Source organism: Canis aureus, chromosome 4 (assembly GCF_053574225.1).
Source record: "Canis aureus isolate CA01 chromosome 4, VMU_Caureus_v.1.0, whole genome shotgun sequence".
Taxonomy (NCBI): Eukaryota; Metazoa; Chordata; class Mammalia; order Carnivora; family Canidae; genus Canis; species Canis aureus.
This window is the reverse complement of record NC_135614.1, coordinates 38,024,770-38,049,816: the sequence shown is the minus strand read 5'-3', so window position 1 is coordinate 38,049,816 and position 25,047 is coordinate 38,024,770. Positions and strand designations below refer to the sequence as shown.

At 49.3% G+C, this 25,047-nt stretch overlaps 1 protein-coding gene and 1 long non-coding RNA gene across 11 annotated transcripts in view; one reads left to right on the top strand and one right to left on the bottom strand.

Annotated features, from left to right (window-relative positions):
* Positions 1–6,257: 6,257 nt before the first annotated feature.
* On the bottom strand, positions 6,258–12,512 carry LOC144312555 (uncharacterized). 3 transcript variants are annotated; one of them, XR_013378057.1, is made up of 2 exons: positions 12,311–12,512; positions 6,258–6,632 (listed from the first exon to the last, which is right to left on the bottom strand). It is a non-coding gene; the product is annotated as an uncharacterized LOC144312555 (long non-coding RNA). The 3 variants fall into 3 exon arrangements; XR_013378055.1 differs by having other exon boundaries at positions 12,362–12,512; XR_013378056.1 differs by having other exon boundaries at positions 12,399–12,511.
* Positions 12,513–19,473: 6,961 nt separating this feature from the next.
* NSD1 (nuclear receptor binding SET domain protein 1) overlaps positions 19,474–25,047 on the top strand; it is a 154,247-nt gene continuing 148,673 nt past the window's right edge. Inside the window, exons 1-3 of one of the 8 annotated variants that reach the window (XM_077895397.1) lie at positions 19,475–19,621; positions 21,529–21,642; positions 22,383–22,472. In XM_077895397.1, coding sequence (XP_077751523.1) covers positions 21,613–21,642; positions 22,383–22,472 — 120 coding nt within the window. In that variant the 5' untranslated portion in view covers positions 19,475–19,621; positions 21,529–21,612. Of the gene's footprint in view, positions 19,622–20,071; positions 20,091–20,208; positions 20,411–20,477; positions 20,497–20,644; positions 20,689–21,528; positions 22,473–25,047 lie in introns of those variants that run through there. The other 7 variants (XM_077895400.1, XM_077895396.1, XM_077895399.1 and 4 more) reach the window with 7 other exon arrangements.

Here is a 25,047-nt window from a genome sequence, read left to right as displayed (position 1 = left end):
TGGCTCCCGCCCTATGGTAAAATATAAAGGTGGAGAGAGACATTAAGCCAACTCCCAGGGAAGTGCTGACTAAACACAGACTTTGAAGGCCAGTAGTCTGCAGCTCTGAGTATCTACAATGATGACTAACCCTGACCCAGCTCAGAGAAGGGCTCCATGAGGAAGTGCTATTTGTGGTGAAGGAGGGGAGCACTTGGCCTTGTGATTAGCAGGAAGAAAAGCATCCCATGTAGAGGGAAGAGTCTCTGCAAAGGTCTGGAAGCAGGCAGGAGTGGGGAGAATTTGAGGCATTCTCATCTGGCAACTTGGGCAGAACATATACAGAGTAAGGGAGAATGCGGTACCAGATGAGGCCACAGTATAGAGAGCCTTGCAGGCTGTGGATTTCGTCCCTAGGGGAGTGGAGAGATTAGGAAGCAAGGGGCTGTGATGCAGATGTGGGGAGATGGGCGAGGGGACTGTTGCAGAGTCTAGAGACAGAGCTGGGAACTGGGACAGCGTTCCCAAAATACACGCATGGTCTCTCAAGGGGACAGAAATAATGAGGCCACAGAGGGACTGTCCACTTCCCCTCTTATTCTCTGACCTGGGACCAGCACTACCCTGCACAGCTGCATTGCAGTCCCCCAGGCTGGGACCAGGGAGTGGCCAAGGGAAGGGAAGAAGGAGAAATTGATCTAAGACATAGAGTAAAAGGATTTGCTGATGGGGGCAGGAAGGAGAGGAAGGTGGTCAAGAACTTGCAGATGGAAAAAGGCCAAGAATTGGGGACCAGGTGGAGTCCATGTGAGTGTTTCAGGGGCCTGAAGAAGGGTGGTAAGGAGGTGGGCAGGGCAGATAATGGTGAGAATCTAAGACCAATGTGCTGTGCTCGACTCTGAAAAAAAGCAGCAGGAGAGCAATACCACCCTAACTCCCCCATCCTCATGCCTTGCATCCCCCAGCCTCACCCCTTGGCTTTCCTTTCCCCATCCACCTCTCCCTTCCTCTGTGGTCTCTGCCTTAAATTTTTTTTTTTTTTTTTTTTATGATAGTCACACAGAGAGAGAGAGGCAGAGACACAGGCAGAAGGAGAAGCAGGCTCCATGCACCGGGAGCCCGATGTGGGATTCGATCCAGGGTCTGCAGGATCGCGCCCTGGGCCAAAGGCAGGCGCCAAACCGCTGCGCCACCCAGGGATCCCTGGTCTCTGCTTAGAATCAATAGTGCCCTGCGAGGAGTCTCCAGCACTGGATGCAGAGCAGAGGGGGACACACTGGGGTGATGGTGCCACCTCCTGGAACCCACAAGAAGTGCAGCATCCTACTTGATTCTGTGGAGTGCAGGCTTGGGGCCTTGGGCTATCCCTGCAGAGGTTTTAGGGAGGATTCTGTGTAGAGATATCTTCCCCTGCTGGTGATCAGGTCATTCCTGGAGGACCATTCAGTTCTGGGTGCTGTCTTTTTCAGAGTAATGCGGATAAGCCTCTGTTCACGGTACCCAGAGGGATCGCTGGTGGGCAAAACTACTATAATTATCCCCATTCAAACACCTTCCACTGCCCTAAGGTTTGAGTCCAAGCTCTTTTTTCTTTTAAGGTTTTTTTTTTTAAATATTTTATTTATTTAAGAGAAAGAGAGCGTGAGTGGGGGGAGGGACAAAGACAGAGGGAGAAACAGATTCCCCGCTGAGCAGGGACCCAACAGTCACGGGGTTCTTATCCCAGGACCCTGAAATCATGACCTGAGCTGGAGGCAGATGCTTAACCAACTGAGCTGCCCAGGTGCCCCATTCTTTGCTTAAGTTTCTCCTCCTTTCTTTTTTTTTTTTTTTTTTTTTGTTTTAGTAATCTCTATACCCAAGGATGAGGGTGAGACTCAAGCTCATAAACCTGAGACCAAGAGTTGCATGCTCTTCCTACAGAACCAGCCAGGGGGCCTCTGGGTCCAGGTTCTTAACAAAGCATTTGAGGGCTTGGCTCTGGTCTTAAGTACACTTCATTCCTATTAGTTTCAATCTCAGCCTCCTCCCTCTGCTATCCCTCCTTCCCTCTTCCCCGCCCCTGCATCTCCATCCCTTTTCTCTCTTTTTTTTTTTCTTTTTCTCCATCCCTTTTCACAGATTGTTTCTGCTTCCTAGAACACTCTCCTGCTCCCTAATGGTTTTCAGTCTCAAATTGCCCATCTGCCAGGAGGAGATCTTCCAGCACCCCAACATTAACTAGGCAGAGAGGGGAGGCAGAGAGTTTTTCAAGCAGTGGAAACAGCATGTGGAAAGGCCTACAATGCTTTCAAGGAAATGGCAGGGGGCTAGAGACCAGAGAGAATGACAGAGCTGGCAGGGCTGCAGTCACAAACCCCCTACTTCTTACCGTCTGGATTCCAAACTGGGGCTCCCTGTCATTGGCTGTAGCCTCCCAGACAGGACCCCTACTTATCCCAGTGTGCTCCACCCCAGCCCTGGCTGCCTGCTGCAACCCCCTACCTCCAAATTCACATCTCCTGGTGTTAGGTTTCCAATGCTGCCTGCCCTTCAGAGCCAGAAGCTGTGTATTGTGGGGCTGCCAACCCATTTTACTTTATTACTTTAGGGGTAGGGGGATCAGGAGAAGGAGGAGCCAGAGAGGAACATGACTAGAGGATCCATCTCACAGCCCTGAGATCATGACCTGAGCTGAAATCCAGAGTTGGACGCTTAACCCACTTAATTACCTGAGCCACCCAAGCACCCTTGTCATCCCATTTTAGAGCAGAACAGGACAAGTTCTTAAAATTAGTAAGTCAGTACTGAGTGGCAGAGATGGGATTTGAACCAGAGTCTGTCTGCCTCCTCCATCACATTGGGTGGACTAACAGTTATAGGCAGGGCTTTGTCACCTGATGGCTGTATGATTTTAGGTGGGTGGCTTTCCCTTTCTCTGCCTCAGCATCCTCTTTTTTTTTTTTTTTTTTTTAGATTTTATTTATCTATTCAGAGAGAGAGAGAGAGAGAGAGGCAGAGGGAGGAGCAGACTCCATGCAGGGAGCCCGATGTAGAACTTGATCCCAGGACTCTGGGATCACACTCCAAGCTGAAGGCAGATGCTCAACCACTGAGCCATGCAGGCATCCTTCAGCATCCTCTTCTACAAAATTGGAGTTATCATAGTAAACTGCTCGACAGAGTTTTTGAAAAGTATATGAAATAAATGCCAATAAGGGGCCCAGCACAGCACCAGGCACACAGTGTGTGTTCAATAAAAGGTTGCTACTCACATTAATACTATCCCAGGAATTTAACATACTCCTTGGGGAAGTGTGTTCAGGCTCCTGAGTCAGGGAAAGGTCGAACAAAGCTGGGGAGGAGGAAACAGAGATAGCATCTCAGGGCAGGTCCAGAGCTAAGTTACCCTGAGTTCCAAGCACAGAAAAGGTGTCAAAGGCACCAGCTCTGAAGGACCTTGAATGCCACAGAGGAGCCCCAAAAGAATTGGAGTCAGAGAAGGCACACATAGTTCCCAGGGGTAGGATGCTTCCTCCTCCACAGGTGACAGCACTGGTTTTGGAGGCCAGAGGGGGCCAGGACAGCAGAGGAAGTCAATGGCAGCAGGGAACACATTCTCAGACATCAGAGAACTCGAAGTGAGGTAGCCCTTCCCAGGCTGGAGACCCTCCCCATGTAATTCCCCAGCTAGTCACATGGTGGCAGTAGTGTCGCATGAAAAATCCTCTTTAGAGGCCTAGGAACCTCTAAGAGCTCCTGCTCCCATTGCTAGGTAGTGTTGCCTTTGCTGGGCCTACAGATTAGATTATCGTGGGAGTGAAATAATAGACAGGACAAGGACTTTCACTTTGGCTTTCTCTCTCTCTCCGAAGTTTAGCTCTCTTGTGTAGCTTTTGCACTAGAGGTGAGGTGATGGGACTGTTTCCATCCCTGGGATAGAGAGGAACCAGGATGAGGGATGAGGCAACTGTGAAGCACCTCCTCTATGCCAGGCACTATGCCAGACATTCATTCCAAGAGATCAGCACACAGTAATGAGGCATCTACAGTGGGCTGGTCACAGGAGACAGCTTTCGGCACATGGCAACAAATGAAAAGATATTTATATATTTATATTATAAATAAGCACGTTGTTTAATAAATATTGAGTGAATGACCTACCTTAAGCCCAAGGTACCCAAGACATTCAGGTAACGACTTTGGAGCTCTCAGACAAATCTAGAGATCAAACCTCAGGGATGGCTAGCATTTAGGGAACGCCAGTGAGGAGTAGACGAAGTCCCTCTGGGAGACTGGGTAAATGATCAGCAAAGTGGGGCTGCATTTGCTGGACAGGAAAATTGGGAGGCATGCCGAGGGTGTGAATGCATACGGAAAGGCATAGAGGGGTAACAGGCAAGAGTGGGAGGCCCTGGAAACCCTGTCGTTCCAAAAGGTCAACAGAGTCAAATGCTTCCGGAAGTGCAACAGCAAAGGTTATGAAATGCCACCAGATTTGGTCAAAGTGGGGCTGTTGGTGACCTGAAGATAGACTGCACTTAAGAGGAGAGATGAGGAAGGGAATCCAGAGGCCATAGAAGGGAGAAGAGGCAGAGCCTGGCTCTCCTGAGAGAGAAGAGAGACTAGGCCGTGGGCTGCCAGGAAGGAGCAAGAAGACCGGAAGGCTGGAGCTGCGAGGAGCAAGATGAACAAAGGCCAGAGGAAGCATGAGGGCGGGCCCAGACCCCAAGAGAAGGGCCGGCACAGCGGACTTCCGTCTCCTCCTGGGAGCGCCAGGGAAGGGCTGGTGAAGCGGGGGCCAGCCAGGTCCCCGGCTGGAAGCGGGGCAGGCCGGCCCGCGCCGGATACCGGCCGCCTCCTCCCGCGGGTCCCGACCGAGGACGCCTCTCCCTGCGCTCCACGCCCGGCGCGCGGCTCGAGCCCACGGCCTGGCCGCCGCCGATTGGTCCGCGGGAAGCACCGGACGGGGCCGGCCAATCAGAGGCGCCCTCCTAGGAACGCGGCCCCAAGGGTGGCTCCCGGAGCCGAGCCCCGCGCAGGGGAGCCCCGGAGCCCGGGGGCCGGCCGCGCGCACTCCGGCCCGCGCGGACCTCAGGCTGTGCCCCGCCTTCCCCCGCCGTGCCCCACTTCTGCCCACTCTGAGGCAAAGAACCCGAGCTCTTTCGCTAAAGCCTCCTTCTACTCTGTGATGGGGCTCTAATGTCTGGCCCTCTGGTCCAAGGAGGTGATTTGTTATTTTTAAAGATTTCATTTGTCTATTTGAGAGAGAGAGAGAGAGAGTGCGAGAGAGCAACCACGCCGTGTGCTCGCGCACACGAACGGAATGGGGGGCAGGGGGAGAGGGAGAGACAGAAGCCCAAGCCAACTCTGCCGGCCCGGAGCCCTATGCAGGGCTTGATGTCACCACCGGAAACCAGGACCTGAGCCAAAATCTGAAATCAGGTGTCACAGGCACGTACCTGGCTCAGCTACCCAGGCACCCCCAAAGTGGAGATGTAGAGGAAGATAGAACCAAGTTCAAGTCACTCACTTACCATGTGAGCCATGGCAGGTAAAATGGCTGTAAAATGGTACTATTAATAGCTAGGTATTCTTTTTGTGAGGATTGTAAAGCATAGTGCCTGGTATGTGGTGAGCTTCCAAAAAACATTGGGGAGAGAGAGAGAGAGATAGGATTTTATTTATTTATTTGAGAGAGAGAGAGATTGCGCACGAGCAAGCAGAGGGACAGAGGAAAAGGGAGAAGCAAACTCCCCATTGAGTGTGGAGCCTACTGGGGGGGCTCCATCCCAGGACCCTGAGGTCATGACCTAAGCCAAAGTCAGCCGTTTAACTGACTGAGTCACCTAGGCTCCCTGGTTATATTTTTTATGATTGTTGCTATTGCTGTCCTCAAGGAACTCACCATCCTTGTTCCATACAGCCTTGTGTTAAGGCTACTTTTTATTCCATTGCATTGCTAGAATGTAAACTGCTTGTCCACAAGAATGTGCCAGTATGCCTTTTCAGTCTTCTAACCCCACAATCCCTTCATTTGGTCTCACAAAGGTAAATTCAACCTATAGAAACAGTAGTAGTCAAACAGAGTAGACAAAATCAGGGATTCATAGCACAGAAAACTTCAGCAGTTAGGTGGGAATATTTATAACACATCAGGGTATACTGGAAGAACATCTATGAAGGCTAGCTCTGTGAGCTTACACAGACCTTGATCTCTTTGAGCCTCATTAGAACACTAACCAGGACTATAACCATTGCAAAACTCTCCAGGTATCAGGCACTATCTAAAGCTCATATTAACTCTCAACAATCCCACTTTATAGAGAGGATACACAAGGACAGATTTGTAGCTATTAAGTGGCAGAACTGGGGGTTCAAATCAGGCCTTCTGGGTCAGTCTTCAGAGCATGATGCTTCTCAGACACTGGCACAGGCAGTTGGCACACTAGAGATCCATCATGTAGGACTATGGAGAGAGCTGGGACTAACAGGCAAGGCCTTCTGCATCCAGTAACTAAAGGAGGTCAGGGTGGCTAAAGGGTAGAGAAGGAGGGGAACAAGATAGGCGATGAGCCTGGATACATCTTGGAAAGATTCCTAGGCCACAATGAGGAGCTCTTGTCGGCACATGGGAAGCATGTGACGGGGTTTCCATCTTCATTGCCACAGGCCTGGAATGTAGAAAGCAACAGGAGCCACTGTTACTATGGTTTAGCTTCAGTCCCTGCTGGGCCTGGAGACCTAAGCTCATCATGGTTCTAAATCCCCTGGCAGCCCCTGGGCTCTCTCCTTGGGCAGGGCTGGGGATGCCACCAACTTGAAGTTCCCCAAGTCCTCCTTTCTCATTTTTTTTTTTAAGATTTTATTTATTTATTCATGAGAGACACAGAGAAAGAGAGGCAGAGACACAGGCAGAGGGAGAAGCAGGCTGCATGCAGGGAGCCCGATGTGGGACTCGATCCTGGATTTCCAGGATCAGGCCCTAGGCCGAAGGCAGTGTCAAACCGCTGAGCCACCCAGGATGTCCTGATTTTTTTTTTTTTTTTTCTGTAGGCTCATTAATACAACTAATTAGACCTCCTGAAACCAACTGCATCTTCCCATTGACTATCTTAGCCTGGCTTCCAGTTTTGATTTTAGAGATATCCCATCGTTTAAGGCCTCTGAAATTCTCCCCAAGGTGCTTGTTATCAACTCTAGACCTAAACTGACTCTCTTCATGAGGGTCCCAGGATTTGGGGGGAAGTTGGGAGGACTTTTTGATCTTCAGGCCTCAGGTAGTCATCTCATTATTCTGTCTTTCCACTGATTCCTCTGGAAAGTCCCTGGGATTCTTCTCAGTTTTCCTGTGCTCTCCTACTCCACCTCAAAGCCTTCAAGTCCTGTCTTCTCTGAGATGACCCTTGCAGTATATTCTTTTGCCTGGTTCTTCCTCCAGATCTTCAAACTGCATGTATGTCCAGCTGCAGGCAGGGTGGAGTGTCTACCCCTGATGTCCCTTGGGCCCCCCAAACTTAACATGTCAAAATACCAGTAACTGCTTTACTTAAAAATATTCTTGCTAGGGGCACCTAGGTGGCTCAGTGGTTCAGCGTCTGCCTTTGGCTCAGGTCATGATCCTGGGGTCCTGGGATCGAGTCCTATGGGGGGTTCCCCACGCGGAGCCTGCTTCTTGCTCTGCCTATGTCTCTGCCTTTCTCTGTGTGTCTCTCTTGAATAAATTAATAAAATATATTTTAAAAAATATTCTTGCTAAAAACTTTAACCCAAATCTAATCAAGTTCTTGACCTAATATCCACTTTACAGGAAATGCAGAGGCAAAGGAATAGCTTAAATGACCTGAAGGGGAAGCATCAGCCAACTGCAAATAAGGGGTACTCCCAGGTTAACTGGCCTGGTCACCTCAGAAGCCAAATGTCATGGAAAATATGATGTGGGGGCATTTCAGATTATAAAAGACATAAGAAATACAAGGACCAATATATGACCCTTCATTTGTTTCTAGGTCAGAAAAACCATTTACCAAAGACATTTTGGGGGCACCTGGGTGGCTCAATGGTTGAGCGTCTGCATTTGGCTCAGGTTGTGATACTAAGGTCCTGGGATCGAGTCCCTCACTGGGCTCCCCGTGAGGAGCCTGCTTCTCCCTCTGCCTATGTCTCTGCCTTTATCTGTGTGTCTCTCATGAATAAATAAATAAAATATTTAAAATAAAATAAAATCATTAAGAAGAGTGGGGAGCACAGGCATGTTGGTTCATTTAGCTGGGCCTCATTTTTGCCCCCAAGCTGGCCCCCATGGCTTATCTTTGCCCCCACTCCAAACATGCTGGCCAGATGTGCTGCCACAAGTCATTCCAGCCTTGAGAAGTCACCCACAGAAGGTAGCCCCATCTAAACTCCACACTAACCTGTGTGTATCTAGGGGTGGCTGGCACTTAGGGTTCAGGAAATGTTGCCTATAGTCAGGGGCCCTGTGATGTAGCTCCTCCCCTATTTCTGCCAGACTTGGCGCCACCACCATAACCTCACATGCACTCTTGCCCCTTCATCTGGTATCCACCCTTCCTCAGAACCCTGAAGGGATCCAATCATGAGTGGAGGATGCCCACTGCTTAGGCCCAGCTCTGGGCTCGGGCCCCAAGGCCACTTAGCTGTCCTTAGCTTCCTCAAGTCTATAGCCCTTCCCTTTCCTCTTACTTCCTATCTCTCCAAGAAAATAGAGGCACTGGGTGGGATATCTTTCAATTTCCTTCCCTTTCCACTTAAAAAATACCTGAGGCTCTACTTTGCCTGTCTTTTTTTTTTTTTTTTTTTAAGATTTCATTTATTTATTCATGAGAGACATAGAGAGAGAGACAGAGACATAGGCAGAGGTAGAAGCAGGCTCCCTACAGGGAGCCTGATGCAGGACTCAATCTCAGGACCCCAGAATCACCACCTGAGCCAAAGGCAGACACTCAACCACTGAGCTACTCAGGTGTCTCTCTACTTTGCCTTTCCCTAGGTGTTTTCAGAAGATGAGGGATTTCTCCTCTACTCTAGGGCCCATCCCTTTACCCACAACCCATTCACATATCCCGTACCTCCTTGACCTGAGAGAAGACCTCTCAGTTCTATACTTTTAACTTTCCCTCCTCTTTTTTTTTTTTTTTAAGATGTTATTTATTTATTCATGAGAGACACAGGGAGAAAGGCAGAGACATAAACAGAGGGAGAAGCAGGCTCCTCTCAGGGAGCCTGATGTGGGACTCGATCCCAGGACCAGGATCATGCCCTAAGCCAAAGCCAGACGCTCAACTGCTGGGCCACTCAGGTGTCCCCAACCTTCCCCTCTCAATTGGCTTCCTCCCAACAGCATTATACTAACCCAAAGATTTGTTCATTCAATCCACAGATATTTACTGAGTAGCCACTCTACATCAGGTCCTCTTCTAGGCACTGGGAACAGAGCAGTAAAAGAGTCCTGACCTCTTGGTGCTTCTATTCTAGACAGTGAGAAAGATGTGAGTGTGGGCAAAAAAAAAAAAAAAAGAATCAGGCTATGAGGACTGTGTAATACTGGTATAAAGATAGGCTTACAGAGTCAATGGAACAGATTGAGAATTAAAAAATAAACCCATGTTTCTATGGTCAATCGGTTTTTCAACAAGGGTGTCAAGATCATTCATTGGGGAAAGACAGTCTTTTCAACAAATGGTGCTGGGACAACTGGATATCCATATGCAAAAGAATACAGTTAGAGGAAAAAACAAAACAAAAACAAACAAACAAACAAAAAGAATACAGTTAGAGGGATGCCTGGGTGGCTCAGTGGTTTAGTGCCTGCCTTAGGCTCAGGGTGTGATCCTGGAGACCCTGGATCGAGTCCCACATCAGGCTCCCTGCATGGAGCCTGCTTCTCCCTCTGCCTGTGTCTCTGCCTCTCTCTCTCTCTCTCTTTCTCTCTCTCTCTGTGTCTCTCATGAATGAATAAATAAGATCCTAAAAAAAAAAAAGAAATAAAAAAATAAAATAAAATAAAAAGAATACAGTTAGATACCTATCTCACACTATAAAGTAACTCAAAATGGATCAAAGTCTTAAATGTAAGGGCTAAAACTATAAAACTCTTAGGAGTTAACATAGGGTAAAATTTCATGAACTAAGATCAAGAAATGGTTTCTTAGATATTATCAGAAGCACAGCAACAAAATAAAAAATAGACAAGTTGGACTGCACAGACATGAAGAAACTTTTGTATTTTGAAGGATACTATCAAGAGAAAAAGCAATCCACAGAATGGGGAAAAATATTTATCAATCTTATTATATCCACTAAAGGACTTATATCCAGAATATGTGAAGCACACTTTTAACTCAAAAACAATAATAAAAAAGACAAATTACTCAATTTTTTAAATTTGGAAATAATCTGATAAACATTTCTCCAAAGATATACAAATGACCAATAAACACACTAAAAGGTGGTCAGTCATTAGGAAAATGCAAGTGAAAATCACAACGAGATACCATTTTACATCTACTAGGATGGCTGTACTCAAAAAAAAAGTGGATGATAGCAAATGTTGAAAAGATGTGATGAAAATGGAACACTTATCCAGTGCTATTGGGAATGTAAAATGGTGCAGTCACTTTGGTAACATCTTCAAAAAATTCCTCAGAGTTAAATATGGAGTTACCATCTGGCTCAGCAATTCTACTCCTAGGTATACACCCAAGAGAAATAAAAACCTATGTCCAACCAAAATTTTGTACACAGATGTTAAAAGTAACATTGTTCCAAATAGTCCCAAAGTGGAAGCAAGCCAAATATCCATCAACTGATGGATATTAATTGATAAATAGATGTGGTCTATCCATGCAGTAGACTATTATTTGGCCATAAAAAGGAGTGCAGTACTGATACATGCTACAACATGAATGAACCTGGAAAACATTATACTCAGCAAAAGAAACCAGACATAAAAGACCACATATTAGGGGCACCAGGCTGGCTCAGTTAGTAGTGCATGTGAGTCTTGACCTCTGGGTTGTAAGTTCAAGCCCTACATTGGGCATAGAGATTACTTAATAAAAATTTTAAAAAATAAATAAAAGGCCACATATTATATAATTTCATTTATATGAAATATCCAAAATAGGCAAATCCATAGAGACAAAGAGTAGATTAGTGGTTGCCAGGGCCTAGGGGAAGGGTGGGAAGGAGGAGTGACTGCTAATGGGCACAGAGTTTCTCAGAGTAATGAAAATGCTTTGGAATTACATAATGATGATGGTTGCATAACTTTGTAAGCATATTAAAAAACCACTGGATAGTACGCTTAAATGGGTGAATTTTATGGTGTGTGAATTACATCTCAAGAAAATAGAGAAATTGGGACACCTGGGTGGCTCAGCCGATAAGCATGTCCATGATATGATATGATATGACTATCATAAACAAATAAAAATTAAAAAAAAAAGATGTGATAGAGTGACCCAGGGTGCATAGGGGCTCCTCCAGGTGAGGGGGGAGACAGGAGGCCCTGTTTGTAGAGGGACTCTTTTTTTTTTTTTTAAGATTTATTTATTTATTTATTTATTTATTTATTTATTTATTTATTTATTCATGATAGACACACACAGAGAGAGAGAGGCAGAGACACAGGAGGAGGGAGAAGCAGGCTCCATGCCTGGAGACCGACGTGGGACTCAATCCCGGGATTCCAGGATCAAGCCCTGGGCCAAAGGCAGGCCCTAAACCGCTGAGCCGCTGAGCCACCCAGGGATCCCTGTAGAGGGACTCTTGAGCTGATTGACAGAATCCTGGAAGACCTGGGAAGACCTGCAGTCTTCTAGGCAGAGGAAACAGCAAACACAGGCCCTGGGATGGAACAGTTTACACAAGACCAAGTCTCTTCTGCCTTCAGAAAAAGCCCTCTCTCTGGTACCTCTCCAACAATTGCTGCGTTCTGTTCTACACAGTCACATGTTTTCCAAACATGGTTTTGCCTCAGGTCTTCTTCACCTTGGGAATGTGAAGATTTTCCAGATTATTCTGAGCATGGTTGTTTTCCCAATCACAATTTTGCCTCAAGTTTCTATGTGATGGATATAAAGATTTTGTGGATTATTCTGACATGGTTGTAGTTAATGGAACAAGTTCTTATACTTACTTTTCTTTTTCTTTTCTTTTTCTAAGATTTTATTTATTTATGCACGAGGGACACAGAGAGAGGCAGAGACAGACAGAAAGAGAAGCAAGCTCCTTACAGGGAGTCTGATGTGACACTCGATCCCAGGACCTGGGATCACACCCAGAGCCAAAGGCAGACGCTCAACCACCGAACTACCCAGGCGTCCCTTACCTAACTTTCATATGAAATCCTTGATCGACATGAGAAATGCCTCTATGTTACCTTTCAGATGGCTTTTATGAGAAAAGCCACATCTCACCCAAATGAATCTCCTTGGCAGAGTTCCTCAGGAGAGTGGGTGCTGGGAGACCCCTCAGAGCTTCCCAGGGACCTCACTCAGGGCAAGGCTCTAGCTTTGTCTGTCTTTCCTAGGACTAGAACCCAGCAAGGGGATGGTTGTCATGGGGATGCATAATAGCACAATGGCTTTCATTGATAAGTGGCATCATCTTTTTGGATTGATGGTCAATCCGTTAAGCTGAGGGAGTTCATGATGAGACCTGGCTTTGCCATTTTAGAAACACAGGGTCTGTTTTCTCTAGATCAATAGAGCTGAATCTATAGCCCCAAGGTTTCGATGAAGATGCTTTTAGGGGCAACTGGGCAGCTCACTGGTTGAGCATCTGCCTTTGGCTCAGGTTGTTATCAAGTCCCCCATCAGGATCCCTGCAGGGAGCCTGTTTCTCCTTCTGCCTATGCCTCTGCCTCGCTCTCTGTGTCTCATGAATGAATAAATAAAATCTTTTTTAAAATAATAAAATAAAATTTAAAAAGGTGAGTTTAAAGTGCACACACAGGGGTGCCCGAGTGGCTCATTCGGTTAAGCATCTTCGGTTCAGGTCATAATCCCGGGGTCTTGGAATCTAGCCCCAAGACAGGCTCCCTGCTCAGTGGGAAGTCTGCTTCTCCTTCTTTCTCTGACCCTCCTGCTCCCTGCCCCCCACTCATGCTCACTCTCTCTCTCTAAGCAAATAAAATCTTAAAAAAATATATAAAGTGCACATATAATACACCAAAAATTATATTACTTTTAATATTTGATTTTTTAAAAGTCAAATAAGATGTCAACTTCCAACTGTGAGTGGCTTATATACATACTCTCTGGAAATTCTTTATTTTTTTATTTTTTATTTTTTAAGATTTTATTTATTTATTTGTGAGAGATACAGAGAAAGAGAGGCAGAGACACAGGCAGAGGGAGAAGCAGGCTCCATGCAGGGAGCCTGATGTGGGACTCAATCCTGGGTCTCCAGGATCATGCCCTGGGCCGAAGGGGGCACCAAACTGCCAAGCCACCAGGGTTGCCCCAAAAATTCTTAAAAGGAGCACTTGATCAAAAATGTGGAAGACAATTCACTTCCCTAAGCCCTTACCTCAGGGTCTCATCTCTGCTTATCTGACCTCCTTTTAGTACTTGGGGAATGACACTGGGTTTGAGCTCTGTGCCATCCCACCACTAGCTAGAGCAGGGCCTTTCACAAGCCACTTCTTTCTCAGCTTCTGTTTTTATTCTTTCTTTTTTTAAAGATTATTTATTTATTTATTTATTTATTTATTTATTTATTTGAAAGAGAGAGAGAGAGGTCGAGGGAGGGGAAGAGACTCCCTGCTGAGCAGGGAGCCCCACTCTGGGCTTCATTCCAGAACCCTAGGATCATGACCTGATCCGAAGGCAGACGCTTAACTGACTGAGCCACCCAGGTGCCCCTGCCTCTATTTTCATCTGTAAGATAGAATAATATGCTCTCTGTGCAGGGAGAGAATTAGTGGGTGAATGTAAAATGGTAATCCTTAGCTGGTAGAAGGTACAACCACTCTGCTGGCCACAAGCAGCGTGCAGCATTCTTCCCCTTCCCATTCCTCTCCTTGGAATCAATATTCAGAAGTGCCTGGCTGGAGGCTGAGGGCCCCACTTAACAGGCTGTCTTACTCTGGATCCTATAGGCTCTCTTATACTATTGACCCCACATCTATCTGACTCCAGCTCCCATAGATTGTCTTACATTTTCTGAAAGCATTGTCTGGCACAGAGGAATGTGTGTTCCCCAAACATCTGAGAATTCATTTAAGGAGGATTTAAGTTTTACCCATTTGGTCCATAATCCAAACCATAATTATTATTATTATTATTTTTTGAAGATTTTATTGGGATCCCTGGGTGGCTCAGCGGTTTAGCGCCTGCCTTCGGCCCAGGGCGCGATCCTGGAGACCCGGGGTCGAGTCCCACGTTGGGCTCCCTGCATGGAGTCTGCTTCTCCCTCTGCCTGTGTCTCTGCCTCTCTCTCTCTCTCTCTCTATGTCTATCATAAATAAATAAAATCTTTATTTTTTTAAAGATTTTATTTATTTATTTGCAAGAGACACAGAGAAAGGCAGGGAGAAGCAGGCCCCATGCAAGGAGCCCAATGTGGGACTTGATCCCGGGACTCCAGGATCACACCCTGAGCCCAAGGGAGACACTCAACCATTGAGCCACCCAGGTCCCTCAAATCATAATTCTTTTGTCTAATGGAGACGCAAGCTTGGAGAAGAGAGGAGGGGACAGTTCAGGCATTAGGAAATGTTTCTCTAGTAATTACTCTGAGTGTCACAGTCCTGGGCTTGATCACTGGAGGTCAGAGAAGTGTACACTCTGAGTGTTTTGTAAGGGGCTCATCAACTGGCTGGGACCATATTTGGAAGCTAATAGTTACTGCAGTGGTCATGCTGGGGTGGGATCAGGGAAGGGTTCCAGGAGCAGGAGTCTTCTAAGCTGGGCTCCAAAGGTTGAATAGGAATTTGCTGGATGGGAGAAAAAGCAGACTGACTAGCATGAGAGCAGGCTGGTTGAACTGTGGCCTGTCCTGGTACAGTGAGTACACTGGGCAGCCAGGGAACTGATGAGGGCAAAAGGGAGTGGATTAGTGGCCACACAGAGGGCTTTCAAAAGATAATGTCTGAGAAAAAGAACACTTGGAGGTGGAAACTTGAATCCTTGGGGTTGGGGCTTTGGAAAATCAAGTTAGCAGACAGGAACCTGGTATTTGGGGTAGAAAGGAAACAGTACTGGAAAGCTGTATGGCGGGATCCCTGGGTGGCTCAGCGGTTTAGCGACTGCCTTTGGCCCAGGGCGTGATCCTGGAGTCCCAGGATCCAATCCCATATCGGACTCCTTGTATGGAGCCTGCGCCTGTGTCTCTGCTTCTCTCCCTCTCTCTGTGTCTCTCATGAATAAATAAATAAAAACCTTAAAAAAAAAAAAAAGGCTGTATGGCTTCAGATGTGGCCAAGCCTTCCTTGATCCCCCCCCCCCCCGCTTTTTAATATTTTATATATTTATTCATGAGAGACACACGGAGACAGGCAGAGGGAGAAGTAGGCTCTCTGCAGGGAGCCCGATGCAGGACTCGATCCCAGGACCCTGGGATCACGACCTGAGCCAAAGGCAGACGCTCAACCACTGAGCCACCCAGGTGCCTGCTTTCCTAAGTAGAAGCCTGATCCAGTTCTGGGGAAACCGCTGAGTGGGAAGAGAAAGGAATTCTCAATTTCTAGACAAATAAGAAGGGATGGTTGTGGTATTCACCCACAACGTTTGGGATTAATGACCAAAGACCTCTGTACCTCCCTTTAAACCTGATTGTTTAATCAGAAAGCAGATGATGCTCATGGCCAGGGAGATGAAGTGCTTGAACTGGGAGTTGGGGTTAGGAGTTTGGCTCTGACAAAGTCATGCTTCCTCTCAGGATTCAATGAGAGGGTGTCTTGGAGAACAGTTGGCACAAAGGAGGAGAAGCCACAACTATTACTGGAACAAGGCAGTTCTAGCCTATTCCAGAGATAAGGCCCTGGCCAGGGTTGTGCTTCTAGAAGAAGTGTCAATCTCTTCTCAACACTGCTGGCAGAGTGGGCTTTGTACTGTATAGATGTGATCCATAACTGCTCCTTAACCTTTCATGGTTCCCAACTGCCCTCCAGAAAAAGCTTATATTCTTTAACTTGAATAAGGCCCTGCATGGTCAGGTACCCATGACCGTTCCCATCCTCACCTGACACCTTTTACTACTTCCCTGACTGCCCCTGAGGCTCCCCCAGATCCCCTAGCACCTTTAGCTTTTCCCTTAGTGCTCAGCTCTCTACCTTGTTTTCACTTATCTGCCTTCCTCACAAGGCTGTAAGGGGAGAACTCCATAATATCTGCTGAATGAAGGAATGAAGAAGGGGCACTCCTAAGAATAAAGGGATCAACTGTGTACTGGCTAAATGCCTTGACAGGTATCTATCTATCTCAACAGGGTAGGAATTATCAGTAACATAATTCACAGATGAGGAAACTGAGGCTAAAGTAATGTCACTGCCTGACACTTAAATTCCTGAGCACTTGTGGGTGAGGCAGGCCCTGTGTTGGGTGGGCCCTTACAGATGATATCTATGTGCCAGCTAAGAACAACAGATATAAGGCCAAGCAGACCATGTGACAATTAAGGCCCTAAAACCTTGCAGAGGAGCTTAAATTCTGGACTTCAGTTCTTCACAGGGCTGCTGAAGTGTTAAAGGAATTAATGCGTATCAAGGGCCCAGGATGGTGTCCAGTATACAGCATAGATTTAGCAAGTATTTGATTCTAATCTCTGTCTTAAGGATGGGAGACAAGTGCCCAGGAAAGTTCCCTGAGCTCAGATGAGGAGGATAAGACAGAGCCCTGTCCTTTCCTCCCTGACTTCAAGACCCAGTGTCCTTGTGAGTATATGTGGTCCTGCGGGTCCCCTCAACCCAGAACTGACTGACACACAGGAAGTGCTTGGCCAGGGCCTGCTGGATGCAGAGGCACCAGAGAGGGCTGTTGTATTTGAGACCACTGCATCCAAGTTCTACTTAAGAGGCAGGAAGGGCCCTCTGAGGTCACCCCAGGGAAGCCCAAGAGGTTTTACCTGGGCTTCTACCCTCCCCAAGACCCATCAGTAACCTGTTCATCCCAGTTGCCTGTCCCCCTCTACTTCTTTTTCTTGGGGGCTCAGATGTTGGAAAGAGCACTTCCTGTAGGGCAGTGATGTCCAGAGGTCAGCTCTGGGAAGAACCACTGTCCCAGCACATCTTCATACCTTAGCATCTTTATTTAACTGTCTTTTCCAGAGGCCTGGGGTGTCCTGAAGCAGGCATCTTCTCATTTGTTTTCCCAACACCCAGCATATTGCCCAGAATGCAGGAAATGGTTGTTGAATGAAGCAATAATTACATTTCAGGACTCATCATGCACTTAGTCTGTATAGGCCCCTAAAATTTACCTTTACCTTAGAGAAACCTCATAGCCACCCTGTGTGTTGGAAGCCACAGGTGAGGAAACTGAGGCTTGGGGCTGTTAAGTGACTGGCTCAGGGCCAAACAGGGGCAGCTCTGAGGTCCTCAGGGTGGTCTGTGGCAAAGGAAACGTTTCAGAGGAGCCTTGATGAATTGGGGCAATTGGCAGGGTTTAATTGTCAGTCAGAAACGCCTAGCTCAAATTATTAGGTGTGAAGAAGGAAACAGTCGAAGCTCCCCCACTGAATTGCCCAAAAGGGGTTGGCAGGAGTGACTCCATAGCAGAACAAGGGGTGGTCCTGTAGGGCGGGACCCCGGGGTACAGACCCAGCTCTTCTCTGGCTGGTCCCAGTGCACAGAGAACACTGCCAACCTTACTTTGCACCTGGGGACCTTCAGAGTACTTCAGAGGCCCCCTGGGGTCATGGTTGGGGTGGGTGGGTATCTACCCTCTATGAAAGTCTGCTTGCTGTCTTGGCAGGGACTGCATCCCAGCACTTACGGTGTGCTAAGGCTGTGTTCCTCCATGGCTGGACTGTGGGCCTTGGAGACTAGGAGGTTCAGGGGCAACCTGAGCTCCTAGGCTATGAGGGCCAATGTCGGGGTGGAGGACCAGAAAGGCTGAAGGGTGGAGTTTAGGGACCCCCGTGCCGATGCCGTGCAGTGGGAGGCCAAAAGTGGCCTTTTTCCCAAGTGGGCTCATGGCTAACAGATAGAAGGGCTGCGGGTAAACACTCCACTGGGGCAATAATTATGCACATTTACTAAGCCCAGGGAGGAATGGTAGTCACGTGGCTCTCGAGGGCGGCGCCCTCAGCTTTGAGATGGAGTTAACTCTAATCACAGAAGGCTTTCTGGAGGAGGCGGGATTTTTATGGCGGTAGATCGTGGTTTTCCCCGAACAGCGAGGATGCCCTTAGCACTTTAGGTAACAGCTAGCTGCCGCGGTGAGCCTTTTGCAGGGGTGCAAGTCCAGGGGGCGACGGAGTCAGACCGAATTGGGGGAAGGGCCTCGGGGGCCGGAGGCCCGGGCTGAGGCTGGGTTTGGGCTCTCTGACTTGTCCTTACGCCGCCGTCTTTGATGTTTGGACGCTTCGCGGCCGTTCCCGGCCAGGGCTCCCGGGCCCCGGGCGCTGGGCGCAGGCCTCGAGGTCCAAGGCGCCCCGGGAGCGGACCACACCGGGCGGAAGGTTAGGCCATTAGGCCTTGCCGGGCCCGCGGAGCCGTCCGCCCTCCCAGTGCCGTTCCGCCGGGGTCCCGAAGCCCGGCTCGCAGGGGCGAGGCGCGCGCTCCCGGGGGATCAGGGCTGCGGAGCCGGCGGCCTGCGCCGGGCGGCCGTGGCACGAGAGGGCCATCTGCCTGGGTGCGGAGAACTGCAGCGTCCGCGGTGCGAGGCGCGGCCCCTCCGGGCCCCCAGCCCGCGTCCCCTGCCCCGCGCGCACACACCTCCGGACGCCCGCCCGCGCCCGCGGCCCGAGTCCCCGTGCCAGGCCCAGACCCAGACTGGGCGCTGGAGGCGGTGCAGGGATCAGTGGACCCCTCCCCCAGCGCTCCCCTCGCCCCGCCCGAGGCCGCGAGGACCCCTGAGCCCGGGGGTGGCGAGGGAGCTTCGTCCCGGCGGTGCCCCGGCTGGGGACGCGGCCTCGCTGGGCGGGGGCCGCACGGCGGCAGGCCGAGGTGCGGGCGCGCTGTCAGGCTGCTGCCCGGCTCCGGCGCGGGGGGTGGGCTCGGCGCGGGGGTCGCTAGCCTCATCCCCCGGCCGAGGCCACGGCCCGGCAAGCAGTGCCCGGGCGGGTAACCCGACCCGACCCGGCTCCCGGTCGCCGCTCACCCCGCAAGGCCGGGCAGGGGGAGGGAGAGAAATGGGAGGGAGGGGGAAGGGACGGGGTGGTGGGTGAGGGGCTGTGGGGACCGCAGGGCCGCGTCCCCGGCCTGTCTGCGCGGCTCTGGGGCGGCTGCCCGTGCCACCCGGGACGAGCCAGCCCCCTGCCTCGCGGGCGTCGGGCCTGCGGCAGGAGGGAGCCCCGAGGCTGCACAAGCTTGGCTCGGGGAGGCAGACCCGAGCTGCTGCCTCCATTTTGTTTCCTGCTCTGCTTGGTCTGTGGTGGTGGTGGTGTGGGTTTGGGGTGCGGCCGGGCAGGGGGTTCACCTGCGGCCGCGCCTGCTCGGGGCCTGAGGCCTCGAAGACCCCAGCCCGAGCCCCAGGTGAGCCCCGCGGTAGGAGGGGGGTTGCCTCGGCCTCGGGCCGAGCCGAGCGGGCTGAGGGCAGGTGCCCCGTGGATGGGGAGCCGGGCTGTAACCTAAGATGGAGGTCGGGACTGACGCGGGGCTGGCGGGACGGTCGGACAGGCCTCAGCCGGGCCAGGTGGCGACGGGGCTGGGGCTCGAGATGGGTAGGGTGCAGGAGCCGTGTGCAGCTCGGGGCCGGCGCGGCGCCCCGAGGCAGGTGAGGGGACCTGAGTGCCACCCACGACGCCCGCAGGCCCAGACACTCCGGGGAGGCGCGCGAGGCCCCTGGGGAGGCTGCCTCAGGCCCCGCCCGGGCAGCCGGGCCGGCCCGTAGGCCCGGGCCGCAGGCGGGCGCGCGAGGGGAGGGGAGGGGGCGGCAGCGGCGGCTCCGCTGATTGGGCGGCGCGCTCGCGAGCCCGACTTCACCCGCCCTGAACCCCGAAGAGTGAGGCGAGGGAGCGCGCGCGCGGTGGGGGAAGGGGTGCGCGCGCACTCGGTGCCCCAGCCGCACGCGGGCCGGCGCGAGGCGCTGGGTCGCACGCGCCGCCGCGGGGGCGCGCGCGGTGGGGGTGTGAGGAGGAGGAGGAGGCGGCGGCGGAATAGGCCGGGGCAGGTCGCGCTCGCTGCCTGCTCCCTGGAAGAGAGACGCGGGGGGAGGGGGGTGCGGCGAGCGGCTCCGCTCTCTCCCCAAGGCTCCGCTCGCGCCCCAGTGTAATGAGGGTCACCCCCTCCCCCCAGCCGGCCCGGGAGGGGGCGCGGGGCACGGTAACTAGTGCGCTGGGTTGGGTGGCGGGCAGGCGCGAGGAGGAGGGAGGAGGTGGCCGGGCGGGGAAGATGGTGGTGGCTGTGAGGTGAGGGGCGCGGGGGAGGGCCGGGCGCGGCGCGGTGTCGGTGGCCCGCGGCCTTCTAGCCGCGGGCCCCCTCCCCCTCCATCACTACCAGCCGGGCTCAGGCCTAGCCGGCCCGGCCGCCGCGAACTTCCTCCCGGCGCGGCCAGTGCCCCGCCGGCCTCTCGCGCGCACCTCGGCCTCCGCCTCCCTCAGGTAGCCGGCTGGTGGGCGCGGGGCCGGCTGCCCTCCTGCAGCAAACTTTGCTTGCTGCTTAATATTGATGAGTGCGATCGGCTCGGCCAGGAGGTGCTGCCGCGGCTGCGGAAAGGAGCGCGGCCCGGGCAGGCGGCGGCGGCGTCGGCAGCAGCCATGTTTGTCAAGCTGTAGCAGCTGCTGCTGCCCTGACTCGGCTGCCTCCGTTTCTCTCCCTCTGCCGCGCGTCCCGGCCTCTGGGCCCTGCAGCCGTGGACTGAGCAGTCCTGCAGCCTGGAAGGCGAGGTTCGGGGTGCACCCGCTTCGGCCGACTCGCCTGCGGCCTGGGCACGGCCGCTGCAAGGGCTTCAGCGCCGGCTGGTCGCAGGGTGCAGCGCTATTGTGACCGCTGCACCCGAGCGAGCCAGGAAGGGGGGGGTAACCTTTTTTTGTGCAGCGTCCGGGATCCCCCCTCGAACCTTACAGCCCCCTCCCTTTTGGAGATCCGGACGCTGGACTCCCCCAGCGGGGGATGGGGAGGATGATTCCTGTTTGAGATTTAGGAATTTCTACTGCCAAAGGGATTTTAATTTTAGTTCAGCCCAACTGTCCACCAGTCTGCAGTGCAGGAAAAAGGGACGGGTTGTTTGCATGTGGCAAGGTCTGCCTAGCTTCGGGAAGATGGAGTTTGCGGATGCTCACCGAGGCCATTTTTCCATCGTCAGCTGGGGAACTTTTTCCGTCCATGGAAGTGCAGCAGAAAGGCATCGAGGCCACTAGGCCTTGAGAAGTGGCTGCCATTTTGGAGATAAGAGTCAAATGGCTTATAAACTCAGACTAATTGCTGTTTTTGGATTCCAGGTTGATGCTGGCCCAGGATGGATCAGACCTGTGAACTACCTAGAAGAAATTGTCTGCTGCCCTTTTCCAATCCAGTGAATTTAGATGCCCCTGAAGACAAGGACAGCCCTTTCGGTAATGGTCAATCCAATTTTTCTGAGCCACTTAATGGGTGTACTATGCAGTTATCGACTGCCAGTGGAACATCCCAAAATGCTTATGGACAAGATTCTCCATCTTGTTACATTCCACTGCGGAGACTACAGGATTTGGCCTCCATGATCAATGTAGAGTATTTAAATGGGTCTGCTGATGGATCAGAATCCTTTCAAGACCCTGAAAAAAGTGATTCAAGAGCTCAGTCGCCAGTTGTTTGCACTTCCTTGAGTCCTGGTGGTCCAACAGCACTTGCTATGAAACAGGAACCCTCTTGTAATAACTCCCCCGAACTCCAGGTAAAAGTAACAAAGACTATCAAGAATGGCTTTCTGCACTTTGAGAATTTTACTTGTGTGGACGATGCAGATGTAGATTCTGAAATGGACCCAGAACAGCCAGTCACAGAGGATGAGAGTATAGAGGAGATCTTTGAGGAAACTCAGACCAATGCCATCTGCAATTATGAGCCTAAATCAGAGAATGGTGTAGACGTGGCCATGGGAAATGAACAAGACAGCACACCAGAGAGTAGACATGGTGCAGTCAAATCGCCATTCTTGCCATTAGCTCCTCAAACTGAAACACAGAAAAATAAGCAAAGAAATGAAGTGGACGGCAGCAATGAAAAAGCAGCCCTTCTCCCAGCCCCCTTTGCACTAGGAGATACAAACGTTACCATAGAAGAGCAATTAAACTCAATAAATTTATCTTTTCAGGATGATCCAGACTCCAGTACCAGTACATTAGGAAACATGCTAGAATTACCTGGAACTTCATCATCATCTACTTCACAGGAATTGCCATTTGTAAGCAGTTTTTGGTACAACTTAAATATATACATAAATGTATATATACAGGCAACTTAAAAGGGAAACATAACTAATTGGTTTTTGGTTGCTTATCAGTTCACAGCTGAGAGCCTATTGCTAGTGATAGGCTTTTTGGGGAAATTTTACTTTGATTTTTAAATGTATCTCTGTTGTATGAGTTTGGTTCTTTTCAGATTTTTCCAGTTAACTTTCCATTGAGGACTAAGAGAAAACTTTTAAGGGCATTCAATTGAGTTCAGATACTATTTTTTCAAGGTGGAGGTACACATTTGTTTAGCTTTTTTTTTTTTTTTTTTTTTTAAATGCTTTGGCTTGCTGATATCACGAGTACACGTGAACCAATTTCCTGGAGTCCTTTTTTTTTTTTTAAACACAAAGGATGGATTATTTTTTTAGTCGATAGGGTGACTCTTCAGGTTGGAGTGCATTTTGGGTACAAATTGAAAGTGGCTAAGATAAGATCTTAGACATCAGTCAAAATTTAAATTAGGCCGATTTTTCTGAACTACTTGGTGTGAAGGTATAGCATCCTGTGCTTTAAATAACTGCCACCATCAGCATAGGCTCCTGGGTCTTCTAGTTTTTAGTTTGGAAGTGTATGTATGTGTGTGTGTGTGTGTGTGTGTGTGATATGTGTATGTGTATAGAAATGAAAATCTGAGTTAGTAGTGCTGTGTACTGTTGTTAAGGAGTTGTAAATGATAAAGTTCTTTTTTATTTGATCTTTTGCAGAATTTTTTGATCAGTTAGCAGAATGATCAGTTGACTTCTCTTAGTCTGTTTCATCATCTTTAAAATCAAACTTCTTGGTTGTTAAAAGATACCCTTCAGCTTTAAATATTTGATTCTGATGTTGTTTCTGCCCAGATGTATTGTTATGGTCACCTGTAATGTCACCACAGAGGATCTCCCCACTCCCTTATAACTCTGAAATGTTTAAAGATTTAATCACAAAAAAATTTACGTGGTGATTGTTTTGAGTGCATTAAATATTCACTTTACCTTATAGTCTTGATGTTCTTTAAAGTCAAATAGAATGTGGGTGTGTCACTTTTGTTTGTTGATTCATGTATTAAATATGCATTAGTACTCCTTGGTTTCTTAACTTGGCAGTTGCAGATTTTAAAAATTTGCTCTGGTAGTTATCTTGAGTATGTATTGTTTTAGATATTTTTTAGGGTGTATACGCTGTATTGGTAACTTATTGGTAGTTTAGACAAACTCTTTTTCTTGGGTTCACATTGAAATTTATTTTACGTATATGGTTTTGCCTTTCTATTTACATAAAACCCTAGATCTGACAATGGAAATAGGTATTTCTCTAGAAGTATATGTATAGAAACATAAATCTGTGTTTCTCATCAAAGATGTCAGTGGAGTATTGGCTTTATTTATTTATTTATTTTTAAAGATTTTATTTATTTTTTCATGAGAGATACAGAAAGAGAGGCAGAGACACAGGCAGAGGGAGGAGAAGCAGGCTTCATGCAAGGAGCCTGATGTGGGACTTGATCTTGGGAATCCGGGATCAGGCTCTGAGCCAAAGGCAGACAGTCAACCACTAAGCCACCCAGGCATCTCGAGTATTGGCTTTATCATGAACAATCGACAGTATTGGAGCCTGTAGACAGTATGTTAGGTATCTAAACTGGGAGTTAGCAAACTTGTATAAATAGACAATTTTTTTTCTGGCAGAAAGTCTAAATTGCTTAAAGACTTAATGGGTTTGAAGAGGCAAGTAGCCAGTTTATTTAGGCCTTTGGTTTAAGATTGTGGATGCAATCTATAGCTTTGATTTTTGCCTTTGATTATTTATTTATTTACTTATTTTATTTTTGCCTTTGATATTTTTTAACTGAATATTTGATAGTATCGAATCAATCTCAGAATGCAAATTCAGCTGAACAATATAGCTTGGGAAAGATGTAATAAAAATAATTCTTGGGAGATCCCTGGGTGGCTCAGCGGTTTAGCGCCTGCCTTTGGCTCAGGGCGTGATCCTAGAGTCCAGGGATCAAGTCCCACATCAGGCTCCTTGCATAGAGCCTGCTTCTCCCTCTGCCTGTGTTTCTGCCACTCTCCCGCTCTCTCTCTGTCTCTTATGAATAAAAAAAAAAAAAAATAAAAATTCTAAATGGTCAAATGCTATTAATACATTCAGACTCTTTACAGTTAATTAGTTGATGCAGCATATACAGAACACTTACTCTGCATTAGATTCTCTTGTCAGGGCTGGACATTTTATGATTTATGATTATGATGATGATTATTATTTTTAGAGAGAGAGAGAGAGAGCACATGCATGAGCAGAAGGACAGAGGGAGAGGGAGAGAAATCCCAAGCAAGCTGCTGCTGAGCATAGACCTCTGATGCCGGGCTTGATCTCAGAACCCTGAGATAATGACCTGATTTGAAACCAAGAGTGGGTTGCTCAACCAACTGAGCCATCCCGGTGCTGCAGGGCTAGAAATTTTAGAAAATCATTAGCAAATGCTATTTGTCTTTTTCTTTTTCTTCTTCTTCTTCTTCTTCTTCTTGCTAGAAATTTTAG